Source organism: Anthonomus grandis, chromosome 4 (genome assembly GCF_022605725.1).
Source record: "Anthonomus grandis grandis chromosome 4, icAntGran1.3, whole genome shotgun sequence".
Lineage (NCBI taxonomy): Eukaryota > Metazoa > Arthropoda > Insecta > Coleoptera > Curculionidae > Anthonomus > Anthonomus grandis.
The window spans coordinates 10,055,975-10,074,972 of NC_065549.1; the positions used below are offsets into that span (position 1 = coordinate 10,055,975).

Sequence of the window (18,998 nt, forward strand, 5' to 3'; positions counted from 1 at the left end):
AGGAAAAATGCTTTTGGGGCTGGAGCTAGTATTCATGTTGTGGGTCTTGAAATCGAGTAGAATTTTCCGCCAAGCTACCTTCATGGGATGAAAATAGGCTACGTCTAGGGGTTGCGGTAAATGGATGGAGTTGGCAGGAAGACACAAAAATGAGATATTTTCTCGTTCGCAATTCTGAATAACTGGGTGGAATATGGGAGGATAAGTTGTCGCCTATAATCACTTTTTTCCCAGGAATCTTTTTGAATTTGGGCAGAACCAGAGAAATAAACCAGTCTTCAAAACACAACGAATCAAACCAACCGCTCTTCGATCTGTTATATCGCGAATTATCTGGACCATTCTCTATCCAGGTTGACCATAGCTTGTCTGATTTATATACAACGTAGAGAGGAAGCACGTCGCCAGCAGCGTTACCGCAAAAAATAATGGACACCGCAGATTTGCTAGTATTTAAGACCCTCTCTATATATTTGGTCCCGCGTTTGGTCAGAACTCTTTTACGACCCGGATCGTCACTTAGATTCGTTTCGTCATAGTTCCAAATACAATTTGGCGGAACGTCCTTAAGTGCTTTCTCCAAATTATTAAATAAATTCAGTTATGGTTTCTTCTTTTATTTCGGCCCGTGTTTTTTTTATGTTACTCGCAAACCGTTGCGTTAATGTTTGTAGTGGTTTCTTAGAAGAAAAGATTTAATCTAATCTTCTTCCGGGATGTTTTCTGGAAACTGCTTCACCGTTCTGCCCTCGCGGTCTAAGTAGTTTTTAACTAAATATTTGAGGTCGGTTTAGTCGATGGGGAACCCATAATGAGAAAGAGTGCAAAAGTGTGAAGTAAATGCATCTTCTTCAATTTTTGTAAAAACCGGCTGACCACCTATTGATTTTGTGTGTCTATTTTTAATTTTGTTTTTTATTGTCCCATGTGGAACTTTAAATTGTAAGGTAGCCTTTCTCTAAGAGAGTTCTCCGTTTTTTACTGCTTCTACGGCTATATTTAAAGTCTCTTGGGTGTAGTTAACATAACTCTTAGCACCGGCTGTGCGTTTGTAGGTCGAAATCATAATTTACTGAAAAAAGCCATTTTCAAAACCGTTGATAAAAACATTAGAAAGAAAACGTAAAATATTGTTATCAGATAGGTAGGTATTTAAAGAAAATTTAAGCTCTAGGTAGGCTTTACCTACGACTAACTTAGTTTAAAATATTAGAAACTCACCTATTTGTTATTAAACACAATAAACCAGTATTTTTTAATTTGAGCCAAAGTCACCCGAAAATTGTACTAAACGGCACGCTGTCTAATGAAAGACTAAAATAAAACCCGCGTGTTATTCGAATGCTTTTTTTGATGCTTTTCGATCATAAAAATAGAGTAAAGAGTAGACTTAGTCTATAGGCAAGCCGAAATACATTTATGAACTTGCTGCATTACAAATTATATGACCTTCAAAATATAAATATTTCGCTCGTCATATAAAATATTTTTCAAATATGTGTGAAATGGAAGAAGAATGTGTTACTTCGTCATATATGAAGGTTTATGTATACATTTAAGAATTTTTTAAGTTATTTTTGTTATATTTATTTTTACAAAAAAAAAACACAATTTTAATCTTTTTCCTTGTTTTGAGACAAAGTCACCCCCGTGAGTCAAAGTCCCCCGACTTTACGGTACTCATATGGATATGAATTGGATATTCTGAGGAGATTGACCTAAAACTTGTTGGTGACATTAAATGGGCTTTAAAGGTAGTTTATTTGGAATAAATTATAGTTTGAACCTAATGTATATATAAAGGAAAAGATGCCTGAGAGGCATAGGAATAATTGTATTTTTTTTTTAGTGATTTGGTCAATATTAACTTTTTTTTGAAATTACTAGCAAAATCTTCAAGAAATTTGCAAAATGTTCAAAAAAACTCAGTTTTCAACATAACTTTTTTAAACATTGTCTGATTTTCTAGCACAAAAAACAGATTTTTGACAAAAATTATGTGCTTCTTCATTTTCGTGAAAGAAAAATTTCTTATATATTCAACAAAAATTATTTGATGAATTTGAGAAAATTCAAAAGTTTCTATATGCTCCAATAAATTTTTATTAGAATACTGTTTTTGCTTTTAACAAATTTAAGCTAGTTTTGCCTGAAAATCCGAATATGTCTTAAAGTTATTTTTTTTTTAGTTTGTGATTCTTCTAAATTTTTCAATATATTTTTGGTAAATTTCTCAATTTTTTAAAAAGACTTCTTTATCACCTTATCATAATATGTAGTCTATACATAAAAAAAGTTACATAATTAGAACAGTTCTAACTACAATTTCCTATTTTTTTTTGGATTTAACAGAAAAATTATATATTTTCTCCATATGGAACTATATATTATCCACAAATGTATTTTTTTTTAAATCTTGTAAATCTAGATTTCTTATTTCTCTATATATAAAGACATATCTCTAATAAAAATACAGGTACACTATAACCACAAATATCTATGGATTTAGATATGTACGTATTTTAATTGCATCAATTAAATGCATATGATCAACGCTTTCCTATACAAAAATTAACTTTAACATTAGTTGATATTAATTAGGTAATGAACCTTGTTAAAAGGGTTATATCCAAGTGAGAATTTTCAACGTTAAAAAAATTAACAATTAAAACCTTATAAAATTGCAATTAAATTATTATTAGTAATGTTGAAATATTGTAAAAAATTATAGAAAATGATGAATAAAAAAAGGAATAATAAAAAAATAAGAAAACAAAAAAAGAGTTAAGAAATAGCAAGAAATTAAAGCATTTTAACTAAAACTACACACACTTAATGGCAAATAATGGGTCTACCAATAGAAGTGATAGAAGTTTAGTGGGCCATGTACGCAAAATGGTATGTGTCAAAACGCGGATCAAGCGTCAGTTGTGTTAAGTATACTTTGACATTTCAACATGAATCGTTTAAGTCAAGAGCAACGTATAGCTATCGTGAAAAGGTATTACGAAAATGCGCAATCGGTTAGAGCCTGTTATCGTGTTCTTAGAGAAGATTTTGGCCATCGTGGACGGCCTTCTGAGCTTTCAATAAGGCGCACAATTAATAAGTTTGAACGGGAGTACACTCTTTTGGATAATAAGCCACCAACGCGACAAAAAAGTGCAAGGACCGCTGAAAATATCGCCGCTGCAAGAGAAAGTGTTGATGCGAATAACAATGTGTCTGTTTTGCGCCGTTCTCAGCAATTAGGCATTTCACCAATGTCTCTGTGGCGCATTTTGAAGAAAGACTACATCCATATAAGATGGTTCTAACTCAAGAATTGAAGCCTGCTGACCATGGTTTGCGAAGAACGTTTACCGACTGGGCCCTGTTGCAGTTGGAACAAAATGCCGATTTTGGGAAACAAATCAACTTTTCAGATGAAGCCCATTTTTGTCTTAGTGGTATTGTCAATACGCAAAATTGCCGCTTCTAGTATCAGAACAATCCCCAGAAATTAGTGCAGGTGCCATTACACCCGTTAAAAGTGACTGCGTGGTGTGGTTTGCATGTCGGTGGAATTATCGGTCCATAGTTTTTTAAGGATGCAGGGGGATGTACTGTGACAGTCAACGGAGAGCGCTACCGCGACATGATAACAAACTTTCTTTAGTCTGCAATTGATGGTGGAGACTTCGAACAGAATTGGTTTCAACAGGTCGGAGCAACATCGCACACCGCCCGAGCCACAATTAATTTATTAAGAGAGCGTTTTGAAGATCGAATAATTTCGCGACATGGCAATATCAACTGGCCACCGAGGTCCTGTGATCTTACTCCCCTGGACTTTTTTCTTTGCAGATATGTGAAGTCGAAGGTGTATTCTAACAATCCTCAAACCATCAATGAGTTGAAAGTTAACATAACTAGGGTTATTCGCAAAATTCAGCCCAACTTGTTAGAAAAAGTGATTGAAAATTGGGTTCATCGTCTAAACGTCTGCCGCCGTAGCCGACATCTTAATGATATTTTGTTTAAAACATAATGTTACATAATAAACTATAACATGAAACATCAATCAAAGAAATTAACCAATTCGTTTTTATTTTTTACCAATTTAAACTTATATTATTCTTATTGGTAGACTCTATATATTATTTGTGATTCTAATTTCTCAAAACGCCAAAAGGATTACAAATGCATAATTTAAATGGACACGATCATCGTTTTCTTACATAAAATTTTAAGTAATTTTTAGTTTTAAAGCATTTTAATCAAAAATATATACTAATTTTTTAATAGATACTACAAAGACTACTAATGCATAATTTAAATGAACACATCACTATTTCTTACACAAAAATTTAAGTGATTTTTAATTTTTAATGCTTAAGCAAGTAAGTTGGTTTCCTTTTTCTTTGTTATAAGGAAAAATTTATAATATCATAAAAATTACTGATTTTTTGCATGCAAATTATAATATATATTATAGTTAAAAAATATACAATATTGACTTTGGAATCATTTGAATTAATGTAAACGCATAACGTCGTTCAATAAATAGACACATAATTATTTTTTAATACACAACATACACTAGAGTACAAATATAAAAAAAAAAACGAGAAAATGTGTAAAGGCATGAAAATGAAGTTGATAATTAAAAATAGAAATACAACTTTAATACTTCAGAAGCCAATGATTTGTGCTAATAAGAGACAAAAGATCAAAAGACAAGTATATAAAGAGATATTAAAAATATGATGGTCGCATTGCTATAGTCATAAAGATCAAATTTACAAGTTAAAAAAAGCTCGAGTACCTACATTTTTGTAGTTAATTAATTTGTGATAATAAGAAAAGGCAGAATAAAGGAGAGATACCAGGAAATACTAAAGTTAAGACAAAAGTAGGATTATAAAGAGATATTGAAGACGTGAATCCAGTATCTTCTTATAAGTGAAAGCATAAAAACAAAAGAGCAAAGAGTAAAACGAATTAGGAACTTGTAAAGTTGAGCAGCTCATTCAATAACACAAAACAGTGGGATGGAAAAGAGCAAAGATGCATAAAGATAGAATAGGAGTACAGATTCCAGTGATAAATTGATTTTTTAAACAATAAATAAATTTGTCATTATAATGGCAAAGTAGATTAATGGTAATAAAAAAGGATGATAAGATTTAAAAATTGAAGAACTTTAAACGAAGAGCAGAGAAAAAAAAAGAACGAGCAACAAAATATTGGGAGAAACGTATACGATAGAGAACCGAGTTGTTTCTATTTGTCAAGAAATTAATGTAAACGAGGAAATTGAAATACTGAGATCTAAATTGGGGCCTTAAGATGGAAAAGATATTAAAATTAGGAAACGAATAAATGCCAAGAAAACCTAAATACCAGAGCGAAGGCAATAATATAAATAGATATTAAATTAAGAATCTATTATATCATTAGTGATGAATGCATAAAAAATAAAAACTAACTAGATATGTAATTTATAAAATCTAAGGAAAGTTATCAATAGGATAATATCATGAGTTGGAAGAAGTTAAAGATTTAAACAAACAAAATAAGAAACAGCGGTGATGCTATGAAGAAAAACCCAGAAAGAAAAGCAAATACTAAAAAATGAGAGAAATTGATAAAAGATGGATCCAAAATGTTCCCATTGATGAAAGAATGTGGATCAAGTAAAAAATTAAAAATATAAATACAGCTTAAATATTTAAATAAATAAATAAATAAATAAATAAATCTGGCCTTTATTTGAAAAACTATACAAATTTATGGCGAAGTCTAGTAACAGTACTATTCTACTTAACCACAAAAATTGAGAAAAATAGAAACAATCTTATAAAACACCTATTATTAGATAAAATACACACATTCAAAAAAAAAACAGAAAAATACAGGTACCCTTACACTAGCTAACCTAATAACATTTTAAAACACATTTCACCATTGTAAAAAGAAAAAATAATAATCATCACAATTTTTAAATTTTTTTTATTTTAACTTTTTCTTTTTTTTCCCTTTTTTTTCCTTCCTTTTTCTTTTTTACTTTTATTTTTATTTGGATGGCAACAGAAACATAATTATCGAATCATATTATCCAAATAATGTCAACATTCAGTTAAAGCTTTGAAAAACTAAAGGAAAAAAAAACTTTTATTTTAGCCAAGTTGTTCAGCAAATAAAATTTCTCTAAGTTTATATTTAAACTTTAAAATGTTGAAAGACTTCATGTTTTCAGGTAATAAGTTAAGCAAAATTGAATTATACGCAAACGATTTTCTAAAAACGGAAGTACGGAATTTGAGAATTGTGTATTTATGTTTGCGCCTAATGTTAATATTGTGAACTGCAGACCTAGTAAGAAAAAGACAATCTAACTGAGTACTATTTATTGATAAATTCATGGTCTTATGTAAAAAACTACCCAAATGAAGTCTCCAACGATTTTCCATTCTGAGCCATTTAAGCTGGTTAACCTTATGTGATATATGATCACGTCTACTCAAGCCAAATATTAGTCTGCAACAGGCATTTTGCATAACTTGTATCTTATTTTTTTCAAGATAAGTAAGACATGGAAAGTAAATAAAATAACAATAGTTGAATCTTGATAGTACTAGTGATTCAGATAGCATTTCTGCAAGATTTTTATTGAGATATTTACGATTTGCGTAAAGCAGTTTTAAGTTGCAACATGCTTTTTTTCTCATATCTGCAACGTGATGTTCAAATCTTAGCTGAGAGTCCATTATCAAGCCCAAGTTACGAGTCACCTCAACAAAGTTAAGTGGCACTTGATTAATAGAAATATTAATATTATTCTTTAGAAATACTGATTTTTTTTATTTGCAAATAACACAACGTTAGATTTAGAAGAGTTTAATGTTAGATTATGCTCAGTTGACAAATGCTGAATAATATCTAATTCTTGATTCACTAAGTCACTAACAATTCTATATTCATCAGGTTTGAATGAAATGTACAGTTGTGTGTCATCAGCATAGGTAACCTTTTTACAATGTTTTAAGGAAGCGAGCAAGTCAGACGTATAAATTATAAATAACAGTGGGTCCAAAATAGATCCTTGTTAGACTCCAGTTAAAATATCAATCCTATCGGAAAGGATTGATATTTTAACTGGAGCTTAAGCGGTTGCTTTGTGTCGACAAATAAGCATGAGTTGAAAGAAAGCGAATGAACAAAAAAAAACAAAATGACAAAGAGAACAGAAGCAAAAAAAACCAAAAAGAAGATCAATTTATAAGATAAATTTATAAGAAACTGATTGAGCATGTCCTTCATGTTGATAAATGATTACAAATAAAATTTTAAAAAAATAATATCTCTACTAATAAATGAACTATTGTAAATTCTTAAAAAATCTGATACAAATGCGGAAGAATCATATAATAAAAATTAATCAATAATGTGATAATTGATAATTATCAAATCGTTTTATGTTATATTATATGGATCAACAACAATGCGATTGTATTTGTTTATGATAACACAAAAAACAGTAATATCATCAGAAGTTTGTTTAATAAAATTATCAAAACGTGATGCTAGATAAGATACCTTGTATGTTATTACTAAATATTTGTACCACCAATACTAATAAAAAAAACAATGAATATTATTGTGTTTATGGCCTACCTACGATACACTTTATAACCAGTTGCTGTTGATAAATAAGAAACTTCTGTTCCTCCAAAATGTCATATTTTGGCACCCTCTGATCCGCCTTCTCCAACCCTTTATTCACCCCAAGAGATTTAACTAACATGGTCAGAAATTACACACTGTCATAACCACTTAAAGAACTCAACTAGTAAATGCGCTGTTAAAAGATCCATGTTGATAATATGACAACAATCTGGGGAAGTACCTTATGCTAATTATAAATTGTTGTGTTCTTGACCTTACAGTTGTTAATGGAAAGCCTGTTTACTATTAGAATATAGTGCGGCAGCTTATGAATAATGTATGAAAGAAGCTTTGAAGATTTTTTATATCGTGACCATTAAAAGATTGATGTAAATAACTTTTTGCATGCTCAGTCTTCGAGATAGGTGATGATTAATAGTGAAGTATTAAGAAATGAGTTGCAAGTGCTTTTGCGCATCTTAAGTAATAATTAAATCTTTATGATAGTTATATTGATAAGAATTGAAAATCTGATAAATGTTTTTCATTACAAAAAAAATTTAGAATCTGACTACTCACGATAGAAAAATACTGTATCAGTTGTTGATGAAATTAAAGAAAAACAGAACATTTTATTGACGAGGAATATATATACTAAGTTTTATAACAATGCATGTAATCAGCAGTTAAGGTACCAAGGACATTAATTTAGAAATAAATAATGTAGAGGGTGTTAGTGAAGTATATACAATAAATTTGACAGACGATTCTTTGAGTAATTTTAAGACAAAAAAAAGTTTAAATAAACATGTGTCTGCAACAATTAAATAAATTAAAAAAAAAGTTTTTCTAGAATATATTAAAAATTCTGTATCCAATTTTGTTGTAAATTGGCGGTGTAATTTACTCTAGTAAGGTGTTGATTAAGTCCTCGTTTAATTATGTTTTTTTAGAGTCCACTGGCGTCCCTAGCACGCCACTGACCTTTAAAGATTTTTTAAATTCTTTTTAAATAAACCAATTCAATATACAGCAATTTGTTTATTCTTTAGTTTCACGAAAAAAAAATTAAGAACTGTAGATCACAGAAGAAACATGGGATAAAGATTCTTTTGAAAATTTTTATTTTTTATAATTTGTTTACTAACAATGATGTAATAGCAACAATAGATTTTAATAGATACTAAATTAAATTGCATTAAATTAACACGTTGTCACCAAAAAATAAGGAATTATTGTGTCGTGAGAAACTACCTTCAAGCAGTTAAAGTTTTAAGCTACGAAATAATTTCAAGAGAATTACTACCTTGAAAAAACCAAAATTTTTCCAAGCAATTGAAGTCTTAATATGTTTAAAAAAAAAGAAACTTTAATTGCCTGGACGGAATAAAACAATATTTGTATAATTTTTGTTGTGTAGTTTAGGAATATGAAATTAAGAGCATTTAATTTTTTTTTCTCAAAAACTAAGCAAAATACAAAAAAAATTTAAGACTAACCCAACCAATTTCTTCGAAATTTCTCTTAAAAATTGTTTTTAAATTTTCTTGGAAAAACTATTGGCTATGGCCTAAGGAGTTTTGTTTTCTGAAAAACGGTTACATGTAACCCCTTTTCAGTCATTTCATTGATGTCCTCTAAACATGTTATGCGCTCCTACATATTTTATTATTTACGAACCTCTAGTTCTTTTAATACAAACCCCTATACAGTGCTTTCATTTCAAAACGATCCACCCTTAATAACTTTCTGAAAAAAAAAAAACACGTCAAATTAGATATACAGGGGGACGCTTAATTATGCATTTACTGAAGTTCTGTCAATCATCTCCTCGCCTCCAGCTAACACTTTAATATGTCAAATGGGAATCCCAATCGTGTGATACATCATAGTAAGCAGCGTAAAATTCTCTATTCAACGGTACCAAAAAAATGAAATCGGTAAATGTGTAAGAAAAAAGTTAGCGAAAATGTCTAGAAATAATGAATATTTTATTTACGCCAAACTTTGGTATGTCAAATGAATACTTTTAGTGTGGTACCTACATCATTTTAAAATTCTTTACATTTTTTATAATAGATCATCAAAAAAAATACAAGCAATTTAGAAGTGAAAATGTGTGGTAACAAACAGTACATTTAGTTCAAGCAAATTATTTATTTTTTTAAGTGATGAAATGTGTACCGTTATTTGCGGGAAAAAAGAGTGTATTTAAATTTTTTGCAAAAATCTTTGCAGTCTTATAACTTTGTATGTGTATTTATTTCACTTATATTTTTTGCGAAACCTGCCTAATAGGTACAAAAGAACACTGCAATACCTTACATTTTTAAGGCGTTTAAAAAGCAGGCGATTTATTATTGTTCAAACTGTCAGTTTGACGCGTGCAATTTTTCAATTTTAGTTAAAACACTGAGTTAATAAAATGGTGTATACGCTAGCCGAAAGAATAGAAATAATTTTCCTTTATGAAGCTCAATATCGGTGTGCTCGCAGAACCGCGAGAGCATTTAATGAAAGGTATCAAGATAAAAACGTGAGCCATAAATACGAATTAGAATTGATACGAAAATTTGAAGAGACGGGATCGATTTGCAATAAGAAAAAATATGAAAATAGAGTTGCCGATGAAGCATGCCAAGTTGAAGTACTAGGACAATTTGCTATGGATCCAACTTTGTCTATACTAAAGGCCGCAAAACTAACAAATATTTCCACTAGTTCCGTACATAAAGTTTAAAAAAAAAAGTTCTTTCCTTATAAAATTCATATTCTTCATGAACTCGGAGAAGATGATTTTAATAGGAGAATTTAATTTTGTGAAGTGATGGGCCAGCGAATTGACGACAATCCCCATTTGGCCTGGTGAACAGATATAAGTGTAGATACTGGGATAATGAAAATCCGCATGTTTTTCGGGAAGGCCCCAATATCCCCAAAAAATTAATGTTTGGGCAGGAATTTATGGGAATGAAATAATCGGGCAATTTTTTTTGGAAGAAAATTTGACTGGCGAAATTTATTTAAACTTTTTAGAAAATGCAATATACCCTTCCATCATCCAATCTATGGAATATCAAGTAAATCAACATGGTGCTATATTATTGAATGAAAATAATATATATTTTCAGCAGGATGGAGCTCCCGCGCACTACACTTTGGTAGTTCGAGAGTGGCTTGATGAAAATTTTCGAGAAAAGTGGATTGGCAGATGTGGTGCAATCGAATGGCCTGCGCGGTCTCCGGACCTAGCCCCACAAGAAAAAAGTCTTTCTTTGGGGCTACTTAAAAAGCAAAGTTTATAAAACCCCACCTGAGAGTATTGAGAATTTAAAAAATAGAATATTTCAAGAATGCAGAGAAATTAGCGGGCAGACCCTTGCCAATGTTCGTAAGAAGTTTGAAAATAGGCTTTTTTATTGTCTTGCTAATAACGGCGCGCATTTTAAACATTTAATAAAATAAATTTGTTAAACTAATTAAATTTGTTTTTCTACCCTACCGATTAACACTTTAATTGCTTCTTGGTCACACAATTTTATTTTTTTTTTACAACCGTTGATAGCATAATGAATGCCCTTTTAAAAGCTATTTTATATACCAAAGTTTGGCGTAAATAAAATATTCATTATTTCTAGACATTTTCGCTAACTATTTGCTTACACATTTACCGATTTAATTTTTTTTGGTACCGTTGAATAGAGAATTTTACGCTCCTTACTATGATGTATCACACGATGGGGGTTCCCATTTGACATATTAAAGTGAGGTTAGCTGGAGGCGAGGAGGTGATTGACAAAACTTCAGTAAATGCATAATTAGGCGTCCCGTATATCTAATTTTGTGTAGTCTGTATATCTAATTTTGTGTATATAGACGTATTTTTTTTTAAATGTTATTAAGGGTGGATCGTTTTGAAATAGAAGCACTGTATATATACGATCCTTAAGGATACATTGGTGTTTTATTGGTTTTAAAACAATTTTGAAGAATAAAAAATACTGGAATGTTTTAATATTGCTAAAATTATATGGATAATTAAAAGGATCAATAAAACACAACTTTAAAGACAAAAAAAATCTGAATAATGAAATCGTGCGAAATAGACAAAAAATTATAATAACAACTTAAAACGGGAAAAAAATTGCTTAAGGTATAAAAATGGTGAAACATTAAAAATAACTAAAATTAGTTATATATAATGCGACATTTGCTGAAAAGCAAAACAAGAATTGATGAATATAATTCTTAAGCAAAGGCCCTAAGATAAGCCAAAGATACCAGTAAATTGTAAATAAACTTGAAAAGATGAAAAAACTTGAGAAAAACTGATAAGGAAATGTTTATAGCTTATGGCTTAAGTGTGCAGTTATTCGATTTTTAATATATTTAAAACGTTTGAATAAATTCCTGATTTAAAAGTATTTAACTGGGTCATGTCATTGAAGATTCTTAACCAAAATAAAAGCAGTTTGACCAGATTTGATATTCATTTAAGCAATTTTAATTAGATATTTAACGTAAGCAATATTTTTAAGGATGATATAATATGAAATAACTTTTTGACGTTTTTTAAATTTTTGCATCGCATACTGCCAAAATACTGGTCAGAGTCAGAGTCAAAAATGTATATATTTTTTTGAAATAGGATTATGATAAAATTGTCTAAATAAATGTGATATATGAAATAGATTTTTAATAAGAAACTCAAATAAAAGTTTGCAAATAAATAAATTGTACCTGTAAGCAATCCAATTAAATTCGTTTGTTGATCTATCAACGTTTTCTGAGCCATTACCAACGTCTCCACTTTATTAATATTCTCTCCATTAATTGTTTCCATTTTCGGTTTTACGACAACACCAGCTAGCATGACAAGTTATACGCAGACACTAAATTAAAACAAAAGAAACTATTTTTTTCACACCAGCGCTATCTTGTGACGTTCCCCGGGTGAAAGATCACTGTATTATCACCTCTTCCTTTACGCAAATAATCCTTTATCAGAATATACCGCGCAAATATATATGAATATACAAGGGGGAACTACTCCCTAATCGCCAAAAAGCCGCAAAGTTTAAATTTAAAACGAAACCACTATATAGCCGGTCTTTTTGTTAAATGTATCGGTTGTTTTATTGCAAACAGCTTTATAATCTCTCAATGGTGCCGATGCTGGCGGGATGAGTTTTTTATGTGGGAAGTACCTTATAAAAGAGGTGGTACTTGTGTCGTGTGATGGGAGGTCATATTGATTATTTTTACATTAGGATTGGATTTGGACAGCATTTGTGTTACAATAAAGTACACAAGATATGCTAGGTTTTTATGTGTTTACAGACTTTGCAACATGTATATTTTATACTGAAAATATTTATATAATTAATTAAGGATTATCGTTGAGTTAAACGTTATTAAAAATTATGAAATTGATTTAATCCAAACAGTTTTCTAACTCACTTTTACCAGATGAATCGATTAAAGTATTCTTCAAGTTTAATACAGTAACCATAAATAAGATTAAAACTATACTTAAAAGTTTGAAATGTTGGAGATGGATGGTGGTATATCGATAATTCTTTGCGATGTATTTTGTGCTGTCAGTAACTGTCTCCTATATTTTATTAACACTTGCCTAAATAATGGAATTTTCCTGGATTCATAGAAACTGTCTACTGTTGTTCCTTTTTCCAAGGTACCAAATACCCTCCAACATAATGAGTACAGACACATTAATACTGTTTTTCATGTGAGTCTGTTGTCTGTAATTTCCTTAAAGCCGTTGATACTGATAACTTTGTCGTTGTCGCATTTTAAACTAATTATAATTTTTTCACATTTGGCGATGTTTTGCACTACTTCAGATCTTATTTGTATAATAGAGTCCAGTATGTAAAGTATGTAAATAGTCTGTCTTACTGTCTTATTATTTGAAACATCAGCGACGTGGGCGGTTTTCAGTGTGGTTTTCCAAAAACATAATTAACAAAAGTTTTAAAAACGAGAAAGCATATCGTGATTTTAAATTATTAATTATCTCTTTTTGGTCCTTTATTAGAGCAAGCAGGAGCCAGTCTTTGGTGCCAGCAACAGTTTACGATTATTTTTGGTAGGAGTTTTGAGGGTACTGCTTATATTGTTTCAACATTTGCATATTTTTTCAGACTGCATATAAAGATTCTAATCGAGCAGATGAAACCTATTCTTACTCTTGTTCCTCGGATTAAGATGAAGTTTCCTTGTTAATTTCTGCTGATAAAATTGCAGCTGCAGGTAAAACATTAAAAAACAAAATGACCGTTGGCCCAGATGGAATTCCCAGTTTAATTAGCCTTTAGTTGGAAAAATTGCCAAAGTACTTCCCATACAAAAAAGATGACCTACAGAATATTTAAATTATCGTCCCATATCCATTCTAAGTAACTTTTCCAAAATCTTTGAGATTGTTATTGCCAATTCCATATTTCCTCAATTTCAATCGAAGCTCTCAACAGATCAACATGGTTTCTTTACCAAAAGATCATGTATAACCAACCTTTGTACCTTGTCCCGATTTCTCTCCTCTACCCTTAATGAAAAAAGCCAAGTTGATGTAATATACACTAGCTTCAGCGAAGCCTTTGACCAAATAATAATAAAAACGTTTAATAATCCTCAATAAAATATTAGTACATCTGTCAGAGAAAATAGGGACATGGATTAAAAGGCAAATTTTAGCTTCTAAACAAAAAGTTATGAGCTGTTACAGCCTGGTAACTAAAATACTAACCTACAACAAACACAAGTCACAAGTTATAGGTGTAATATAAATTTGTAAATCTAGGAAGTAATACAAGTTCAGACATAGATAATAAAATTCGTATAATAGTACCAACTAAACCTAACTCTTGCTACTTAATATTTAATTGACTATAAGCAATAGGTATACAAGAATATAAAGTTGTATGGACACAAGTATATTGTGTTAATATTAGAACAAAGCAGTTATAAGCCTTTTCCTTGTATTATTTTGAAAAGCACTGATAGATGGCGAGAGGTCAAAAAAGAATGGAAAAAGCTGCATTTAATTTTTTTTGCGATGCCGTAGGATCTAGAGAATTTCGATGTCTTATATTGAATCGGCTAGTAACAGCCCTGCACTTAACTCTATCTATTAGGTAGGGAGAACATTTATTTTTTTAAGATTCTATAGCAAAACACACTGTAATTTAATTCTCTTCTTTGAGACATATTCAGCAATCAGTGCAAGTCCTTCAATTTGTGTGGTATAACTCATGTGGTCTTCGTATTCCAAATATGTATCTTACACAAGCATTTTGAAGTTTTTGCACATGCTTTTTGTCCTTATGATCAAAACAAGGACCATAAACAGTAGCATAGGAATTTAGATGTGAAAGAATCGGGGAATCGCAGAACATCTTTCTTATTTCTATATGCAACACATATCTTTGGGAATAAAGGGATTAATGCATGGAATAACCTTTTTCTAACTTTTTTGTGACATGATAAGAAAATTTCAAGTCAATATTCATGTATACACCAAGATTCCTACTCATGTTTTGAAATGAAATTGGTTCATTATTGATGTGTAACTAAGTGCGATTAAGAAGGTTTTGTCTTAAAGTATATTTAGTAAATAATATAGCGACAGACTTCTTCGGATTTAGCTGCAAACAATGCCTTAAGGATTGGTCATACAGCAATTTTAGGTCTTCATTTAAACATGGTTGGCATATTCAGGATTAGAAGGATCAAAAGAAAAAATTATTTGGTGTCGTCAGCGTAAATATAATGTTTTGAATATATTAAACACGTAACAAGCTGACACGTATAAATAGAATAAAGAAGAGGACCCAAAATACTTCCCTGTGGTACGCCAGATGAAAGACTCCCATCGTCTAAATATTTCAAAATCAAATCAAAATCAAGTTTATTGTGCATTAATATAGCATATATACACAAAAGGTGTTATTCGCGTAAAACGATCTTCCATAACACCATACATTATACATATAATTACGGTACTGTTAAAAAAGAATAATAAGAAGCAAACAGTTAAATAAAAATAAATATACAGACAACTTAAGCCTACTAACACAACCCAGACGTAGAGTATTGAGAAAAGCGAAACAAAAAAAAATTAATCATCTGTTTTAAAAACTTGGTGTATTGATTCTTAAAAGAATAATGACCAGAGTCAGCCACCAGCAAATAATTTGAATTGAGAAATTCCACTGCACGGTAGGCAAAACAGTTTTCAAATTTTGTTGTGCGATGAAAGGGAATATCAAAATGAGCCACATTTCTAAGGTTAAGGTTATGAAAAGTGCCCCTTGCAGTCAAATATTCTGTAAGATAAGATGGAGAGTTGTGTTTTACAATTCGATATACAAACATAGCAAAGTGGAGGTCAATACGAAAATTGTAATTTAAATATTTATTATTGATATATAATGGAGTAATGTGGTCAAACTTACGACCTCCATAAGCAAAACGCATACACATATTTTGAGCCAATTGTATTTTAGTTTTATACTCTTCTGTAAGGTAGCTGTAGTAAACCGAGTTACAGTAGTCTAGCTGTGGCAGGATTAAGGATTCCACCAAGAGGTATTTAATATGGTCAGGAAGAACATATTTAAAAGAATAAAGGCTCTTTAGTTTTAAGTAAACAGAGCACAGATTTTTCAAAACATGCTGCCGAAAATTCATCGCAACATCCATTACAAGGCCCAGATTTCTAGCATATTCAACAGACGGGATAACTACTCCTTTTATATGAATGGTTGTAAAATTGAACCTAATGAACTTAGCTCTGACAGCCTCGGACCCAATAATCAGGTGTACACTTTTTTGTCATTAAGCAACAAACCATGCCCAGAAGACCAGTCGGAGACATTGTCCAGATCAACATTGACACCAGCAAGTCCCTCGCAAGAATCTTCAGGATAAAATGAACATAGTGGCTGAGTGTCATCAACATATAGATGTGATGAGTATTGATGAATCTGATATGGTAAGTCAGCGGTAAAAAGGGCAAAAAGTATGAGACCAAGAATGGACACTTGAGGCACTCCATGTTGAAGATATTGAATGTCAGACCTAGCCCCATCAAGGTCCACAACATGCCTTCTGTGCTTTAGATATGATGAGAACCAGCCACAAGCTTGATCAGAAAATCCAAAAAAGTGCAGCTTAGCAATCAGCATATCATGGTTAATAAGGTCAAATGCCTTACTATAATCTAAAAGTACTAGAGAGGAGACCTTTGATTTATCCATGTTTTTAGATATGCAAGTAGTAACCCTGCTAAGTGCCGTTGCTGTGCTATGACAAGCTCTAAATCCAGACTGAACATCTAGCAGTATGTGTTGAGAGTGAACAAAATTGTTCATCATGTCGGAAACCAATCGTTCAAGCATTTTCCCAAGGATCGTCAAGAGGCTAATTGGTCGTAATTCATCCAGACTACCGACATGTGTAGTCTTGGGCGGTGGCTTTACTAATGCTGTTTTCCACATGATAGGATATTCGCCATTCTGTAAACAGTTATTGTAAATAGACGTTATCACAGGAGCCAAAAAATCAATGCTCTTAAATCGTAACTTATCCCATCAATACACATACATTTTGATTTAATCTGCGAAAATGATTTATAAACATCAACTCTGTAACGATTGATAATTTAAAGGTGTTATGCAATGAAGGTGATGTAGTGTGACGAATAATATTTGACCAGTTCCGGGTCCACTAGGATGGCCCTATCGCTTATGCTGGCAAAGTAATCGTTAATTCTTGTGACATCTTTCAGGCTACCAGGGATTTCAAATGAAGCCCTAGAATGAACATTCCAACTATCAAGCTTTGACCAAATCTTTTTAGAATTATTTTTAACCTTATTCAATTGAAAAGTCAGGTAAGGCTTTTTTTCATTTTTTATTGCAGTTGATAAGTAATGCTTAAGATCCAGGTAGTAATTTTTATCAGACGAAGCAAGTGAGTGCTTGTATCTATTATATGTTTTTTTCTTCAATTTTATAATTTCTTTGATTGTGTCAGTTATATATGGTTTAGGTCGTGTTCTAAGCTTTATAGTTTTTAAAGGCGCAAAGTAATCAAAAATTTCAATTAGTTGCTTGTTCAGTATTTCGACGGAGTTATCAATAGAGCCTTGGGTCAATATTTGGCCAAAATCAGTATTACTCATAAGAGCCAACAAATCTTTATCAAAATGTGTAAAATTTCGAAAAGTTATGGGTTTAGGTTTCTGAACATTGAGGCTTACATTTAAGAAAGAATAAACAAGCCTATGGTTTGTTACATCGTACATTTCCACTGTTCCCGATTTAATAACCTGCATACCTCAATCCACACCTATAACATCAATCAGAGTTTCAGAAAATTCACATACTCGAGTTGGTTCGTCAATCACCTAGACTAAGTTGTGGGTTTCTAAGATTGATTTAAAAAATAATTTTTTGCGACTAGTCTCTAAGAGTAAATTTACATTATTATCTCCTGTTAAGATAATATAGTCATACATGTGGCCCAATGCGAAAAGCAATGTGTCAACAGCCCCTAGCTGTGTATAACTGCAAGAAGGAGGCCTGTATAGAATACCCAGCAAACAGTGCAGCCGCTGCACCCTAACAGCCAACCACATATGTTCCAAATCAATAATTTCATCAAAAAAAATAGGCGGTTAGCAATATAAGCACACAGTCCACCGCCACGCGACAAGGTCTTTACGAAATAGCTGATAACCCGGTATACTTACCAAACTGTCTGGGTAAGCCTTGGGTAGCCACGTTTCAGTTACTGCCAGTATGTGATATTTCTTGACATCGACCAATTCTCTAACATCAATAAAGGAAGGAATAAGAGACCGAATATTAACATGAGAAAAACTAAAATGCCGGGACATCTTTAAATTTGTTTAAATATTTGCCATCCCAACAAACTCTCTGTTTCCTCTCAGTGACAAAGCTTTTCATGAGATCCACTGCCTTAGTAGAAAATCTTACAAAACCAAGAATTGACAACAAGATCTCATGATTAAGTGTGTCGAAATCCTTGCTGTAATCCAACATAATCAACACCGTCGACATGCTTTCGTCCAAGGATCTGAAAATGTCATCGGGTACATCACAAAGTGCAGTCGCATAGCTATATTGGAGTGAAAACCATATTGTTTTATAAGAATTACAAAACTATTTGTCAAGCAAAATATTATAAGTCCCACATTTAAATTATCGCGACCAGAAGCATTTGACCTTTTTTTGAGTTTACTCAAAATATCCATAATGCCGATCTGTGATATCGGAGCAAAATTAAATGAATCCTTTGTT

At 31.4% G+C, this 18,998-nt stretch overlaps 1 protein-coding gene across 4 annotated transcripts in view; it reads right to left on the reverse strand.

Annotated features, from left to right (window-relative positions):
* Positions 1–12,807, reverse strand: part of LOC126735041 (peptidoglycan-recognition protein SC1a/b-like) — a 40,012-nt gene extending 27,205 nt beyond the window's left edge. Inside the window, exon 1 of one of the 4 annotated variants that reach the window (XM_050438919.1) lies at positions 12,391–12,780. In XM_050438919.1, coding sequence (XP_050294876.1) covers positions 12,391–12,523 — 133 coding nt within the window. In that variant the 5' untranslated portion in view covers positions 12,524–12,780. Of the gene's footprint in view, positions 1–7,659; positions 7,841–12,390 lie in introns of those variants that run through there. The other 3 variants (XM_050438920.1, XM_050438921.1, XM_050438922.1) reach the window with 3 other exon arrangements.
* Between the last annotated feature and the right edge of the window lie 6,191 nt (positions 12,808–18,998).